The 15,617-nt window shown below is 40.4% G+C and overlaps 1 protein-coding gene across 21 annotated transcripts in view; it reads right to left on the bottom strand.

Annotated features, from left to right (window-relative positions):
• The window catches only part of LOC123503394 (trichohyalin-like), a 53,611-nt gene that overhangs the window by 15,952 nt on the left and 22,042 nt on the right, over positions 1–15,617 (bottom strand). For 9 of the 21 annotated variants that reach the window (XM_045253119.1, XM_045253116.1, XM_045253123.1 and 6 more), the window contains exons 3-7: positions 4,433–4,622; positions 3,577–3,633; positions 2,295–2,354; positions 1,643–1,684; positions 375–419 (exon numbers count right to left, since the gene is read on the bottom strand). In XM_045253119.1, coding sequence (XP_045109054.1) covers positions 375–419; positions 1,643–1,684; positions 2,295–2,354; positions 3,577–3,633; positions 4,433–4,622 — 394 coding nt within the window. Of the gene's footprint in view, positions 1–374; positions 420–1,642; positions 1,685–2,294; positions 2,355–3,576; positions 3,634–4,432; positions 4,623–15,617 lie in introns of those variants that run through there. The other 12 variants (XM_045253121.1, XM_045253117.1, XM_045253122.1 and 9 more) reach the window with 8 other exon arrangements.

The following is a 15,617-nucleotide window of genomic DNA, read 5'->3' on the forward strand; positions in this document are numbered from 1 at the left end:
GAGAGAGAGAGAGAGAGAGAGAGAGAGAGAGAGAGAGAGAGTGGTGCCAAATTAACATCATCATTACAGTAGAGGTTAACGGCTTGCCAAGGAAAAGAAAACCTGCCATTGCTGTTCTCAACTGCAATGGAAGGTATGCATGCCTGGCACTGAGTGACTTCAAGCATAAAAGTTGTTGCTCACATGGCACAAGAGTTGCAAAGTCTAACAAAAATAGTAATAAGCAATTAGAATGATTTATCTGCCCTTTCTAATTTTGCAGTTATTGGGCAATTTCATTAAATTTAAATTTAATCTGCAGCATTTGCAACTAACGAAATTCTATGACCAAGACTAAGTGAGAGGAAACACTAATACTGTAATGATGTACTTACTAAAGTTGATTTGTGTTGAGGTTGTGAAGCTACAGGACTTTCATTCTGTAAAGTTCAAATTATTTAAGGTTCATTGTGAAGACAGTGAGTCATGGAAGTGACTGTCTTAATAGCATTACTTGGAAGTGTGAGGCAAACATTGTTAAAATAAAATCAAAACTTTCCAAATCAGTTCTTACTGAATCATTGATATAAAACAATAAACAACTCTGGTTAATTTATCAGAACTCGAAAATAGAAAGGTTTTATCACAAGGTTACAATACTCTGACATTTTCAATGATAGGAAAACAATATTAAGTAAGTAGTCATACAGTAAACATGCAAGTGTATTTTGCATAGGATGATCATGATAATGGTCAGGAAGATGATAACCAACCGTTACTGCTACAAGAAAATGCCAAGGCTGGCAGACCCTAACACTGAGCATTGTTGTTCTTGTTGAGGGTCATGACACAGGAAGGAACATCAGTGTTTGAATGATGGTATGAATGTATGTCATGGTCTCTGATTAACTAAACTGTGAGTCCACCAAAATGGTGAGCTGAAGTGTGACATATGCAGGCAAAAGATGTTGCATGTTTATATAAATAAATAAACATAAAATAGAATAAAACAAACAATAGAAAAGAGTCTATACAAAAATCACCACAAAAATAGTATATTAGTGCAATCTGCATAACTATGGTGTAAATTTGTAAATGTATTTTTAATGGAAATCATAGAATACTTACATCTGGCGGTGAATGCTGGAATGGTATGTACATGTGGGCAATGTATGGAGATGAATGAATGACTTGTCTTCTTGCAGGAGGTAAAGTTTGGATCATATAATTTTTATATATAAAGAACATTTGACATATTAGAACAATTGATGTATGGGTGGAGTGAAATGTAAATAGTACAAGATAACTTGTGTTAGTAAGAATAGCTGATCACATGAATATAAAAGACCACTGGCATGGAAACAGGTTGAAAGAAAGCAGGCAAGACATGTTTGGCATTCAGACCAAGTAATGTCAATGTATGCTCTGGAAAGAAAGTAATCTTTTCAAATCACAATTGCTACTTTAAACATCATGATAACATCCAATTGTGTATTAGACTTCACAACGGGAATGAGGAATACTTTGTGCAGCAATGCAAACATATCATTGCAGATACCAAGCATATGCCTTTATAAAGCACAAAAATACAGGATTTATGAGACTGAAGGAAGGGTAGCTCGAGCATACACCATGGGTCCAGCAACCCATTTGTTTTCCTTACCCTATGTTGGCTACTCTTCCTCCATGGAGTTGGATTGTCACTCTGTAAGGTAATGGATACTTTCAAATTGTCTTTTTCACATCATAGAGTACATATTTCCTACCATAGATGCACTTTCCACCCTGGTTTCTGTTACTCTCTGCAGATATTTCCTGATAGTCCTAATAACCTTGCAGAGACTACCACAACATCCTACATTTTCTAAGGATACACAGATGTCGATATTGACAGGCCAGATTGGCTACAAGATGTGTGTGCCACAGTGTGGAAATCCCTGAACCCACAGAAAACTCTAGGGTAAAAATGCTATAAGCATTAGTAAATTCTTCTCTAATTACTAGTTAATAAGTTAATGTGTACTAATGTTTCTAATCAGCACAAAAAAAGAGAAAAGATTGAAGCATGGGTTAGAACTACTCTATGTGTGTGAACAGTGTTAAGACACACAGTTTCATTATCACAAAACAGAGAGGATTTTTAATGCTACAGCTATAAAATGAACACTAATGCAAGAAAAATTCCTTCCAGAATTACTGCTTTACATTATTATAGCTATTAGAGTCACAAATCACACTTATCTATAAATAACCCAGCCAACTTGGATTAAAATTTTTCTACTTTCTCAAAGCAGCTACTCTTTCATCAGTCTTACCCCAGTCAAGGTGTCACCATCACCTGCATGCACTGACATAGTGCTGTTGACTGGAGGCTCCTGTAAGATTTCAGATTGATATCCCCTCAGTTTTGTTAGTGTAAAAATAACAAATTAGTGACTGGCAAAAGCAAACTGATGCAAAATACAATTGTAAGGTATAAACTGTTCCTCAAAAATCTGAATATACAACTACAACTTCAAATTTCATGTTTAGGCTTCAGCCAAAATATATTTTAAGAGCAAAAATACGTGAGAAATTTAAACTATTTTGATTTATGTAGCTATATACAAACAGGATGACACACACACACACACACACACACACACACACACACACACACACACACACACACACACACACACACACACACACACACACACACACACACACACACACACACACACACACACACACACACACACACACACACACACACACACACACACACACACACACACACACACACACACACACACACACACACACACACACACATATAAGATGGGTGAAGAAGTAGTGTTGAAAAAGGTGGAAAAGGAAAAGGATTTGGGAGTGATAATACAAGACCATGGGCAGTTTGAGGCTCATATTGATAAGATGTTTGGAGAAACGTATAACTTGATAAGAAATATTGGATTAGCCTTCCATTATATGGATAAAGATATGATGAAGAAATTAATTAGTACGGTAATTAGACCAAGATTGGAATATGCTGGAGTGGTTTGGTCCCCTTATAAAAAGAAGCATATAAGGAAGTTGGAGAGATTGCAGAGAATGGCAACAAAAATGGTTCCGGAATTGGCAGAAATGACCTATGAGGAGAGATTAAAAGAAATGAATTTGCTTACCTTGGAACAAAGAAGAGAAAGAGGAGATTTAATACAGGTTTATAAACTGTTGAATGGACTGGATGAAGTGGATAATGAGCAAATGATGTTGAGAGAGGAAAACTTAAATAGAACTACAAGATCGCATAGTAAAAAGATAGCCAAGGGAATATGCTTGAAGGATGTGAAGAAATATAGTTTCCCACAAAGATGTGTGGAGGTGTGGAATGGTTTGAGTGAGGAGGTGGTGTCAGCGAGGAGTGTGCATAGTTTTAAAGGAAAGTTGGATGTGTGTAGATATGGAGACGGGGCCACACGAATATGATACCCAGGCCCTGTAAAATTACAACTAGGTGAATACAACTAGGTGAACACACACACACACACACACACACACACACACAGCCATATCAGCATGTAGAGTGGCAGTGTTTCCCCAGCACACACTCACCCCCTCAGGACACTGGTCTGGTGGGTCATTGTCCCAATAGGGAATGTAGCTCAAGTCCTGAGAAGGCAAGTTAGTTAGGAGAAATTAGTATTGCCATGAAAAAATTAATAAGTAATTCATAAAGTAGTAAGAAACTTGATTGTTAAAGCAAAAGGATATTAATGGTCAAAAGTGTTAAACATGACAACCTCCTCAGTTTATTAATACATCGTCTTCACTGTATGTATGAAGCATATTGGGAATTAGTTACTGTTATGTAATGCAGTGTGGTAGTAATGGGTCAGAAAGAATTACAGGATCCAGTGGATGTGTCAGTAAAGGCATATGCAGACAAGTAGAGCACAACCATGTAAACAAGTTATGTGTATTGATGTTTAATGTTACAGGTGCACATCTGATGAAATTTTTACCTTCCACTGATATACCTTTCTGTATTTCCTTATCCTAGCTATTATGCTGTAAATGATGTTTCTGCTGCACTAATGTAAGCTATTCATAACTAGCTAATTATTTCCACTTGTCACTAGTGTTCATGATGTGTCTTCATCATATGTTCTTTCCTGATTTAACTTTATGAATTAAAACTGACAATTCTGACCACAGTTTTATAACTATAAATTGGAGTTTCTTAGATGTAAAAGATATACTTTACCTTCAAAGACTAAGTTAGAGTTCTCAACCATCAGGTTTTATTATCTGAATTTAAAGAATGTATCATGATAATAAAACCTGTTTATCATATGTACACCATGATATTGTGCATGACCCTTGCTGGTATGGCAATTTGAATTAATGACATCTTGACTGGCAAAGCAATCAGTCGGTAACTGACAAGAAATGATCAGTGGTATCTCACCCTGACGAGATTTGCTTGTGGCTCTGCAGACTGGACAGGCTGTGGTGTGGAAGGCATGGACTGCTGTGCGGGAGTTTGTGGTGACTGGTCCCAACGATTGGGTCGCCTCCAAGAATCTCCTTGCCACTGAGGCTCGGAACCAGGACCTTCAGATTTTGAAGGCTCTCGAATTCCTGATCCTTTAGGAGGCCTGAAAGGTGAGCAAAGCACGAGGGTTGTCACATGTTGAAACTACAAGTATATACATATGTACTGTATAATTGGAATAGAAAGCAAGACTCTTGGTGCCATGGTGGATAAATCTTTAAAGGTATGGGAGCTACATATTGGGTGATGAGATGGTGCAAGTCTGTCATTGATCATTCTCATGTTCTCTATTAATTTTCTGTCTATCTCAATTATATAATAAAGCAGTTGCATCTTGCTGTCCAAGACAAACCAAGATTTAATATATTGAAAAAAAAAAGTCAGGAGAGATGGAGAAATGCAGGAAATCAGATAAACAGAGCATGGATACAAAATCTGAAAGACTTGGCAAAAGGGAAAAGCAGTAAGATCAGATCAAGATGTAACTTCAGAATGTCACTAAATTAATACATGGCATAACTGAGTTTTCTTTCAAATATGTAACACATAAAACTAATTGAAAGTACATTCATGAGCTTATGAGAAGAAACAAAATATACAACTTCTATCTTTTCTGTCAATCCACTCACTCCACAGCTGTAATGTACCATCTTAAATATACTGTGTTTTGCTTTAATTTTTATGAACTATAGAGGCATTATATCATCTCTTACTCCTGAACCTTTCATTCCCTCGAAGGAGTCATGTGAAAGGGTAAGCAGGATTCGAAGTGTTTGTTCAAAGCCAGAACACATCCATGTCATTGGTCAAATTGGGAAACACTGCTGTGATTTTGACAGATAACAGTGAGGGTGTTTGTGGCTCAGCAAAAGCTTCAGCAGTCATGGAAGAAGTTGCCAGCAAGAAGTGTGACAATGAAAGAAAGGAAAAGTGAAAGATGTAATTGTCTCTGCAGAGTTGTTGAAGGTAAGCAAGTCACATTGTCTTTTTCATTTCTTGTATTGCCTTGTTTCTTTTTTGTCAAATGAAGACTGCTTATTTGTTTGCATATTCTTACTCTTTACAATGTTATTTCCATTGCTTTAATTTTACACACACACACACACACACACACACACTGTGTGTGTGTGTGTGTGTGTGTGTGCTATGAGAGAGAGAGAGAGAGAGAGTGTGTGTGTGTGTGTGTGTGTGTTGTTGTTGTTGTTGCTGTTGCATAAAGGGAGGGATTGTATTATCAACGCTACATAAGATCTCCAATAAAATATTCTCGAGTGTTGCCTGTATAAAAATGCGCTGCATTACGTAGATAAGAGTACTACATGTGCAGGAAATCATCACTCGGTTATATTTCTCACCGCTATCTACACCACTGTTACGTATTCCTTCCTCCTCTTCCCTGCCTTTACCAACACCATTACTCCAATCAAGGCAGATAGAGTCAAGCGTTTCTTTGACGTCATACTTTGCGCTATCAGAGCTCTCCATGCTTGAGCGTTTCGACTTTATATCACCGTATTTAACGAGCTGTAGCGGAAGTCATTGGAGTTTTCAGTGTTGTTTTTACCATTATACATATAGTTTAATCCCTTCTATACTGAGAAGCATTTTTACCTTGACTTTTGGGTATGATTAAACGATTTCATTTGGATAAGGAAGGATCTGTGGAGGTCAAAAGATTAATGGCCAGATTTTTTACTATTCTAATCCCAAATATATGTTTCTGAAGCTGTATAAAATCGCCAAATAGTAATATGAAAACGCGTCCTGGTACTGAAGGGATTAATTCTAAATCTACCTTATTAACGGAGGTAAAACATTGTGATGATCCAATTAATGATGTTTGTGGCGTTTGGGAAGTCCCTATGGCAGTTTGAAAGGTGAGAGCACGTGTAGCCTACCTCCTGTATCGTCATTTACTTGTGAAAACGGAGACTTGAAGGAGAACTACGGAAGATTTTAGGTTGGAAAATAAACGAAGCGATGAAACAAAGAAGAAATATTTGAGTGGGTGTAATAGACGCCTTATCACAACAAATCACTTCTCAGCACGAAGTATAGTGTTAGTGTGAGTAGATCCAGCTCTTCAGTTCACTCACATACACGTTATTGTCACTCTTGATCCACACACCTTGTCACTGTTCATCAGAGTCACACGTAAATGTCATCTGAGTCCACATCACTGACACATAATTTTTACATTTGGTTTAATTTTTAATTTCCCGCATGGCTTTCATCATGTTATCCTCACATAATACTCGAATACAAACACACCTGTATTTCAGCGCTCTCCCTGTGAATTATTTAAGCCTTATGCAATTAGGAAACGTTGTTATTATGTTCTTATGTCTTTATACTTTAATGACAGGGAAGTGACGACACAAACTCATCATTTCACGGGCTGTTTTTTCACAGAATAGCCTGTAGCTTGAATCTTTTTAAATATTTTTCAATAAGAGGAAAATGTAAATGTAAATAAGAAATATTGATGAAGGAATAATCCGATATGGCTTAATGAAAGAGAATAAGAAAGTGGAGCAGTACTTGTAGAGAATAATTAGTGAAATATTCGTTAATAATTCCGTGGAGTGTACGCTGTACGTTGTTGTTTGTTGAATGCAACGAGCCACCAAACAGACTGCTCAAGAGCGTGAAGCCAAGGCAATACATACAGCTAAATGCTTAAAATTCTTGGTAAAGCGGCAGTTGAAGAGGGAAAGAACTCACTGTTTACTGTTAGGAGCACCCACGCCACACTACACACCTGTGGCTGGTTATGTAATCATTATCTGTGAGCCAAGATATGTCACTTTCTCACAGCTTGATTATAATAAATAGTTCCGTGCAATTTCAGTGTTGAATATAGTTTGAATTCTGTTTGACCATCACGAGCACATCAACACATCACCACCACACGCTTCATTCACACTGAGCAAAGAGTAAGACTGGCAGGCCAATAGCAGCCATAATGACCCACTGACACACAGGTTGCACGTGCCAGATGACCCAAGGAGGGAAGCTGCCTGGCACAACAATCTTCCCCCTCCCCTCTCTACATCTATATTTCTAAACGTGTCCACCATCCATCTCTCAAGTACCTTCACTTTCCTTTGTGGCATTCTTTCCGATTGATAAGGAGTATTTTTGTCATCCTTCTGGTCTATTGTCAGTTATCAGCAATGTCGCGTCCGTCTCTAGGCGTGTAAAACGGAAAGTGTCGGACAAGCTATATATACTCAAAACACTGCTCTCTCACCACGACTATTTTCCAAGGGCCACATAGATGATAAGCACGGTTTTCAAGAGAATTTCTATGATTAATAATATAGAAATCTTATCACCCTACCTCTAGAACCGTGAAAACATTTAAAAACTTGTGTACATTTAAACAAAGCCTCCTGAAGTAGTGGAGGTGAGGCGCGAAAGCGTTTCAGAATATGGGCCACGCGTGCACAGTCCATGTTTTGTTTCCTAGAGGACGATGTTCTTACTAGGAACTTCAAGATGAATGGATAAAACATGTACAGTAAAGATATCCAGCCAGAAACAAACAGAAAAAGATGTGAAGGTCCATAAATATTTTCATACTTTGTGATAAATTAACATGTTTTCAGATAAGGTAAAGATATTTTATTGATGTTCTTTATACTTCGAAACTATTTGATTTATGAAAAGAATGTAACGTTTTCTCCATAGAACAGTGAAATAATAAACGTGTGAATCTAGTAAGAAATGTAAGAAATATGCACTTAATTATGAGTAAGGTTTTTTTTGTAGTGTCGTTAATGCTTTATAGGGAAGGAAGCTGAGAGATCATTCTTAATTGTTTTAATAACTCATCGATGACAGAACTATTAACACTGCAGTAGTGACGACAACACCCACGCCACTTATCCTTGACAGCTTATAATTCATTGGATAGTTACAGTAAATTAATTTTGACACTTTACAAAAAGGATATTCTTCTCTAATGTAATATAAAAATTGATATTGAGAACCACACACACAAAAAAAGAAATACGTATATTGTTGATGAATTAAACGAATATTATACTTGAAATTGCTTCATTGGTAGAGAGAGAGAGAGAGAGAGAGAGAGAGAGAGAGAAGCACATTAATATTCTCTTTACGACTAGTTTCCGATATAAAAGGAACGTTTAAATAAATTCGCCAAGCCACCCACCCTCCCCCCCGACGTTCTTCCTTCTCTCCATTGAAATAAACAACAGATTGACCTTGAATTGTTTTGTTCTTTGAGGTCACAAAAGTCAACTGTGTGATCGCTGACTCCGCCCCTCTCTCTCTCTCTCTCTCTCTCTCTCTCTCTCTCTCTCTCTCTCTCTCTCTCTCTCTCTCTCTCTCTTTCTGAATGCTCTGTCAAATGAAAAAAAAGTGTTTGAGAATAAAAAAAAGACATAAACGACATAACATGAATAAAAATGGCTGAACGTAACACACACACACACACACACACACACACACACACACACACACACACACAGAGAGAGAGACAGAGAGAGAGAGAGAGAGAGAGAGAGAGAGAGAGAGAGAGAGACGAGCTATTTTGATGGAAGGGTGGTGGGTCGCGCCGTCACGTCTCACCAACACCGTCACGCCGCAAGCTGGTTCAAGGAAGTCGTTACCAGTGCCAAACGTTCAGTGCCAGTTGGGCTAAAAATTATGGCACTCAGCCTGAACAGAAATTTCTCTCTCTCTCTCTCTCTCTCTCTCTCTCTCTCTCTCTCTGTTGTATGTGTGTGTGTGTGTGTGTGTGTGTGTGTGTGTGTGTGTGTGTGTGTGTGTGTGTGTGTGTGTGTGTGTTATATTCACTCTTTGCTATACACGACGCTATCTGCTTTTAATTTCTATATCATTAGAGTACAACAACGGAAGTATAAAATAAATGATATTCTCAATTATGAAGCGTTAAGTACGAAACAATATATTTTTTTCTGCTGTTAACTTCTATCTTGCTACCCACGAGGAGTTCAGCCCTTCATCTAATTGTCGTTGTAAGTAAAGATAACTTGGTGACCATATATAAACTCCAGTGAAAGGTGAACGTGCAGTGTTGGAACTGTAATCTGTTCTCCATAGTCACGGTTACATTAGTGTAGTCTCTCTCTCTCTCTCTCTCTCTCTCTCTCTCTCTCTCTCTCTCTCTCTCTCTCTCTCTCTCTCTCTCTCTCTCTGCCAAGTACATAGCAACACAGTGTTATGAAGAATGGCAAGGTGGTGTGAGGGGTGAACAATGAGGGACCAAGGTGTGTAGTTCGTTACCTGGACAAATGCTGAAATCAGTACTGTCAGTTGGCTTTGCAGCGCCGCGCCACGCCACACAACGTTTAATGTTTCTGTTGCGAGTCGGAACACCAACACACCGCTGGGCAGGCAAACTGTTCAGACGCTGTTACAAATTACTCAGATGGGAATCGCAGAAAGAGAACACACAATGCACGATAGTTCAACATGTCATCACACTCGGCACCATATCTGGGACTTCTCGAACCTGGAGGAAGTGCGCATTGTTATTTGAAACTTTTCATCAAGGAGACTAATTTTAGATATTTATATGCGCGCAGATAATATATATATATATATATATATATATATATATATATATATATATATATATATATATATATATATATATATATATATATATATATATATATATATATATATATATATGTATGTATGTATATCGAGAACGAACACAAGTGTGTGAATATCCTGTATTCCGTTCAATGAGCAGTTTCAATTTCCCAGCATAACATCGCACCACTCGACACCATCACGGAACTGAACAAGCACTGGTCGTGGCGGGCGTACTCTTGGTACTAGCGAGGGGAGGCGTAACCCAAAGTGTGGGTCGCCGAGAGTACCCAAGGAGCAGTGAATGGCGCGGTGATGGATGGACCTACACGGCGGAGCGGCGCGGATCTGGCACCCTGGCACCGGTGGACTGTGCTCAACCACAACACACTGATCTCTCTCTCTCTCTCTCTCTCTCTCTCTCTCTCTCTCTCTCTCTCTCTCATCCACACACAGAAAATAGAGTTGGAACTCAAGCTTCGATGACTGCGTAGCCTAAGCAGCTCGTAAAACTGACCATCTGTGTGCCGGGTGGAGACAGAACACACACATAGGAACTCTTCAAACTTTCTTTGACGTCACTTCATTCTTTTGGCAGAACGAACTCAAGTTTGTATTGATCACCTAGGCATAATATACGAGATCGATCAACAGTGTGTGTGTGTGTTTCACTGTTTGATCTGCTGCAGTCTCTGACGAGACAGCCAGACGTTACCCTACGGAACGAGCTCAGAGCTCATTATTTCCGATCTTCGGATAGGCCTGAGACCAGGCACACACCACACACCGGGACAACAAGGTTACAACTCCTCGATTTACATCTCGTACCTACTCACTGCTAGGTGAACAGCGGCTACATGTGAAAGGAGACACCCAAATATGTGTAATTCACCTCGGTCGTCTGCTGGTCACCCATCCAGTCTTCCCCATTACAGAGCGAGCTCAGAGCTCATAGACCGATCTTCGGGTAGGACTGAGACCACAACACACTCCACCACCGGGACAGCGAGGCCACAAACCCCTCGAGTTACATCCCGTACCTATTTACTGCTAGGTGAACAGGGGCCACACATTAAGAGGCTTGCCCATTTGCCTCGCCGCGCCGGGACTCGAACCCGGGCCTCTCGATTGTGAGTCGAGTGTGTGTGTGTGTGTGTGTGTGTGTGTGTGTGTGTGTGTGTGTGTGTGTGTGTGTGTCAATCAGTGACTTATTTAGGTGTTAACTGATTCATTGAAGCATTTTTTTGTGGTGTGTCATGATTGCATCTACCTGAGTCATATTACATATCGTGACGCAGGAGAGAAGTGAGTCAACACGTAGCTGAGCCAGGGGGACAGTGCCAGGTGAGGTAGCCACCTGCACCCAAACATTGCTGCTAGAAACAAATAGAACAACACAGCTGAATACGGTCCAGAACTCACGTAACACTTGTGTATTGCATGTGGGTATTGGTGTGTGTGTGTGTGTGTGTGTGTGTGTGTGTGTGTGTGTGTGTGTGTGTGTGTGTGTGTGTGTGTGTGTGTGTGTGTGTGTGTGTGTGTGTGTGTGTGTGTGTGTGTGTGTGTGTGTGTGTGTGTGTATGCGAGCACGTAGGTGCCAGGTGTAGTAGCCACCTGCACTCAAAATATTGCTGAAAGAAACAGACAACACAGATACACTTGCTTGATATAACTCACGCAACACTTGTTTATGGTCCGTATTGAAAGTAATCACATGCATTGTTAGAGAGTGTGTGTGTGTGTGTGTGTGTGTGTGTGTGTGTGTGTGTGTGTGTGTGTGTGTGTGTGTGTGTGTGTGTGTGTGTGTGTGTGTGTGTGTGTGTGTGTGTGTGTGTGTGTGTGTGTGTGTGTGTGTGTGTTGCAGCTGAAATCTTTCGAAATATTAGAAACTCACGCAATCCGCCAAAAAAGAAAGAAAGAAAAAAAAACTCTCCAGGGAAGTATAACGTTTTAACCTCTCCAGTACCAGGAGGCATTTTCATATTCATTTTGCTTACTATATGGTGACTTTATACAGGTTCAGAAACTTATGTGGGGAATAGAACAGTAAAGACTCAGACCAGTAATCTTTTGACCTCCACACACTTTTCCTAATGTATATAAATCGTCCAATTATATCCAAAAGTCATGGTGAAAAATGTGTCTCAGTACTAAAGGGGTTAAGAGAGGAAGATTTAGTTAGTCTGCGTAATTTCATGAGGATATTTTACGTCATATTGTAGATTCGTAAATGCGTCGATGATGTGAAGTTGTTGACCTCAATTTAAGAGAATGTCAGGGGCAAGATGTTAGGGCAAGCAAAGGTTATGAAGTGAAGAAGAGTGAGGGATTGACAACGACACACTTAAAACCAAGGTGTTTGATCGTCTTAACCTCTTCAGTACTGGGACACATTTTTACCCAAGACTTTTTCTAATTTTTTTTATTTATACCTTGTGGGCTTGTGTACGATTAGACCATTTTATTGACATCTATGAAGGTCAGAAGATTAATGGCCGCAGTCTTCACTATTTTAATCCCGCATAAATTATCAAATAGTAACCAGAATGAATATGGAAACGCGTCAATGTACTGAAGGCGTTAATGTCACACAGGCTCTCCGTAAAGGTGATTTGAGTGCATCCACCATAAACATGTCACCAAAGTATCTGTAATGTAACTCGGTCGTGCCCCAAGCAGTCAGCAACTCATGCACGCTGCTCTACGCAGTGCCCCGCTGGCATAGGTACCTCGCCTCACTCCCCTCCGGAATGTGGGTCAGCGGGCCGCGACGCTGAAGGGGCCACTGGTTCCCCACATGGCGGATGTAACACTTATCTTGCTTACCATCAGAACAGTGTCGTAATAAGTATGGATGGCGTCCTTCCCATTCCCATTTCTATTCCCTTCCCACTCAACACCACTCCCTGTACTTCATGCCGCTACGTAACGCCTCCAGCAGCCAGCAGCAACAGCCAGGGTCAGTATTCGGAAACGCTCTGCTCTTTCACCACAACTGTTTTCAAGGGCCACAGAGATGATTGGCGGGGTTTTTCAAGAGTTTCTCCAGTTGATAATGTAGAAATCTTGTCAGTCTACCTTAAGAACCGTAAAAATATCTTAAGAATTTCGTGTAAATTTTGATAAAGTCTTTTGAAATAATGGAGGTGAAACACAACAGTGGTTGAGAATCCGAGGCCAGGCTCAGACCTCTGCAGCAAGGGATGGGCCGCCAGGGAATCTGGGCACCTGCCTCACAACGCGCCCCTACACGCGCGACACACAACAGTAACCGAAAATTATTGTTCAACTTCCTGTGTACGTTTAGTAATATATTTCATTGTGCAGCAAAGGCCATGGATGATTTCCTTGTAGTCAAAGAGCACGAGAACCGAAATAGTTTGGCATTGCCGAATGTAGCAACCCGCTCTTCCACGATCTCTTCCTGTTGCGAGGCACTAAACCAATCAAGCAACCGTCCAGTCCATGTATTTTCTAATTAGTATCGCAATTTATCACCACAAAACATAGAAAAATAGTAACAAAGGTCCTCCGCAAAAAAAAGAAAATCTGAATACCTACATATCTGCTCGTTCATTCCTGCTCTCATTCATGTCAGTGTTCATAATATATCATACACACACACACACACACACACACACACACACACACACACACACACACACACACACACACACACACACACACACACACACACACACACACACACACACACACACACACACACACACACACACACACACACACACACACACACACACACACACACACACACACACACACACACATAAACACAAACACAAACACAATTTGGGTGTGTCTCCTTTCACGTGTAGCCCCTGTTCACCTAGCAGTGAGTAGATACGGGATGTAAATCGAGGAGTTGTGACCTTGTTGTTCCGGTGTGTGATGTGTGCCTGGTCTCAGGCCTCTCCGAAGATCGGAAATAATGAGCTCTGAGCTCGTTTCGTTCCGTAGGGTAACGTCTGGCTGTCTCGTCAGAGACTGCAGCAGATCAAACACTGAAACACACACACACACACACACACACATAAACACAAACATAAACACAATTTGGGTGTGTCTCCTTTCACGTGTAGCCCCTGTTCACCTAGCAGTGAGTAGGTACGGGATGTAAATCGAGGAGTTGTGACCTTGTTGTTCCGGTGTGTGGTGTGTGCCTGGTCTCAGGCCTATCCGAAGATCGGAAATAATGAGCTCTGAGCTCGTTCCGTAGGGTAACGTCTGGCTGTCTCGTCAGAGACTGCAGCAGATCAAACAGTGAAACACACATGCACACACACACACACACACACACACACACACACACACACACACACAGAGAGAGAGAGAGAGAGAGAGAGAGAGAGAGAATCGTTGGCAGCACTGTGAGGTGGTGGGATTCCCAGCTACGATATTTTTGGTGTTGTGGCAGTATTACCAACATCAAACAGTGATGAATATCTCTCTCTCTCTCTCTCTCTCTCTCTCTCTCTCTCTCTCTCTCTCTCTCTCTCTCTCTCTCTCTCTCTCTCTCTCTCTCTGTGTATACGAAGCAAAGATGGATGCAGTGTACCCTCGCCACGCCTTCTGTTCTTCCTACCCCTCTTCCTTGTGACGACCTCGAATTACTACTTCCGTCCACACCTCCTGCCGCGATCAACAATACCTCCAAATCACTCACTCTAACCTTCTCTCCAGCAGCAGCCCACCAGTGTCGTCACCAGTGGAGCTTTGGGAGGGAAACATGTCCTCCCATTATAAAGCTTGAGTTGTTTTCCTTGTGCACATCGTTCTATTTAAAGCTGTCGGTGAATATTCTTACTCTAGTCATTGTTTTATTTTGTATACTGAGTTGAGAGTTGATTTTTATACAGATTATTAACTTTTCCAGTACTGGGACGCGTTTTTATCGTGAGCTTTGTGTGCGATTAGACCATTTTATTGATATTAGCAAGGGTCTATGGAGGTCAGAAGATTAATGGCCCGAACCTTCACTATTTTAATACCCACATGAGTTTCTGAAGCTGTATGAAGCAGAAAAATGTGGGCCTTTTTAAAATTTGGTCATTTTTTAAAGTTGCCCTTGGCTGGCCTTCTCTCCTGCATGAAAAAAAAAAAAAATGAATATAAAAACACGTCATGGTACTGAAGGGACTAAAGAAAGATAAGAAATGTGGTTTTTAATTCAATGATCCACTGAGAAAAATAGTCGCTGCATTCTCAAGTGTCTTTTCTCTATTCTAAACGCACTGTAGTAGAAGATATGGGGGTTCTTGCACATGTACTCGTATGTTACGTCATGAATGGTGCAAAAGATTCGGAAGGGAATAATGTTAGTACTCAAGTGTCTTTTTTCTATTCTAAACGCACTGCACTAAAAGTTATGGGGGTTTATAAGGGTGCTTGCACATGGATGTTACGTCATAAATGGTGAAAACATCCGGAAGTGAATAATATTAGTAATTTCCTGCCCACCAGCTTCCTTACCGTAACAGTCTCGTAC

Source organism: Portunus trituberculatus, chromosome 14 (assembly GCF_017591435.1).
Source record: "Portunus trituberculatus isolate SZX2019 chromosome 14, ASM1759143v1, whole genome shotgun sequence".
Classification (NCBI taxonomy): domain Eukaryota; kingdom Metazoa; phylum Arthropoda; class Malacostraca; order Decapoda; family Portunidae; genus Portunus; species Portunus trituberculatus.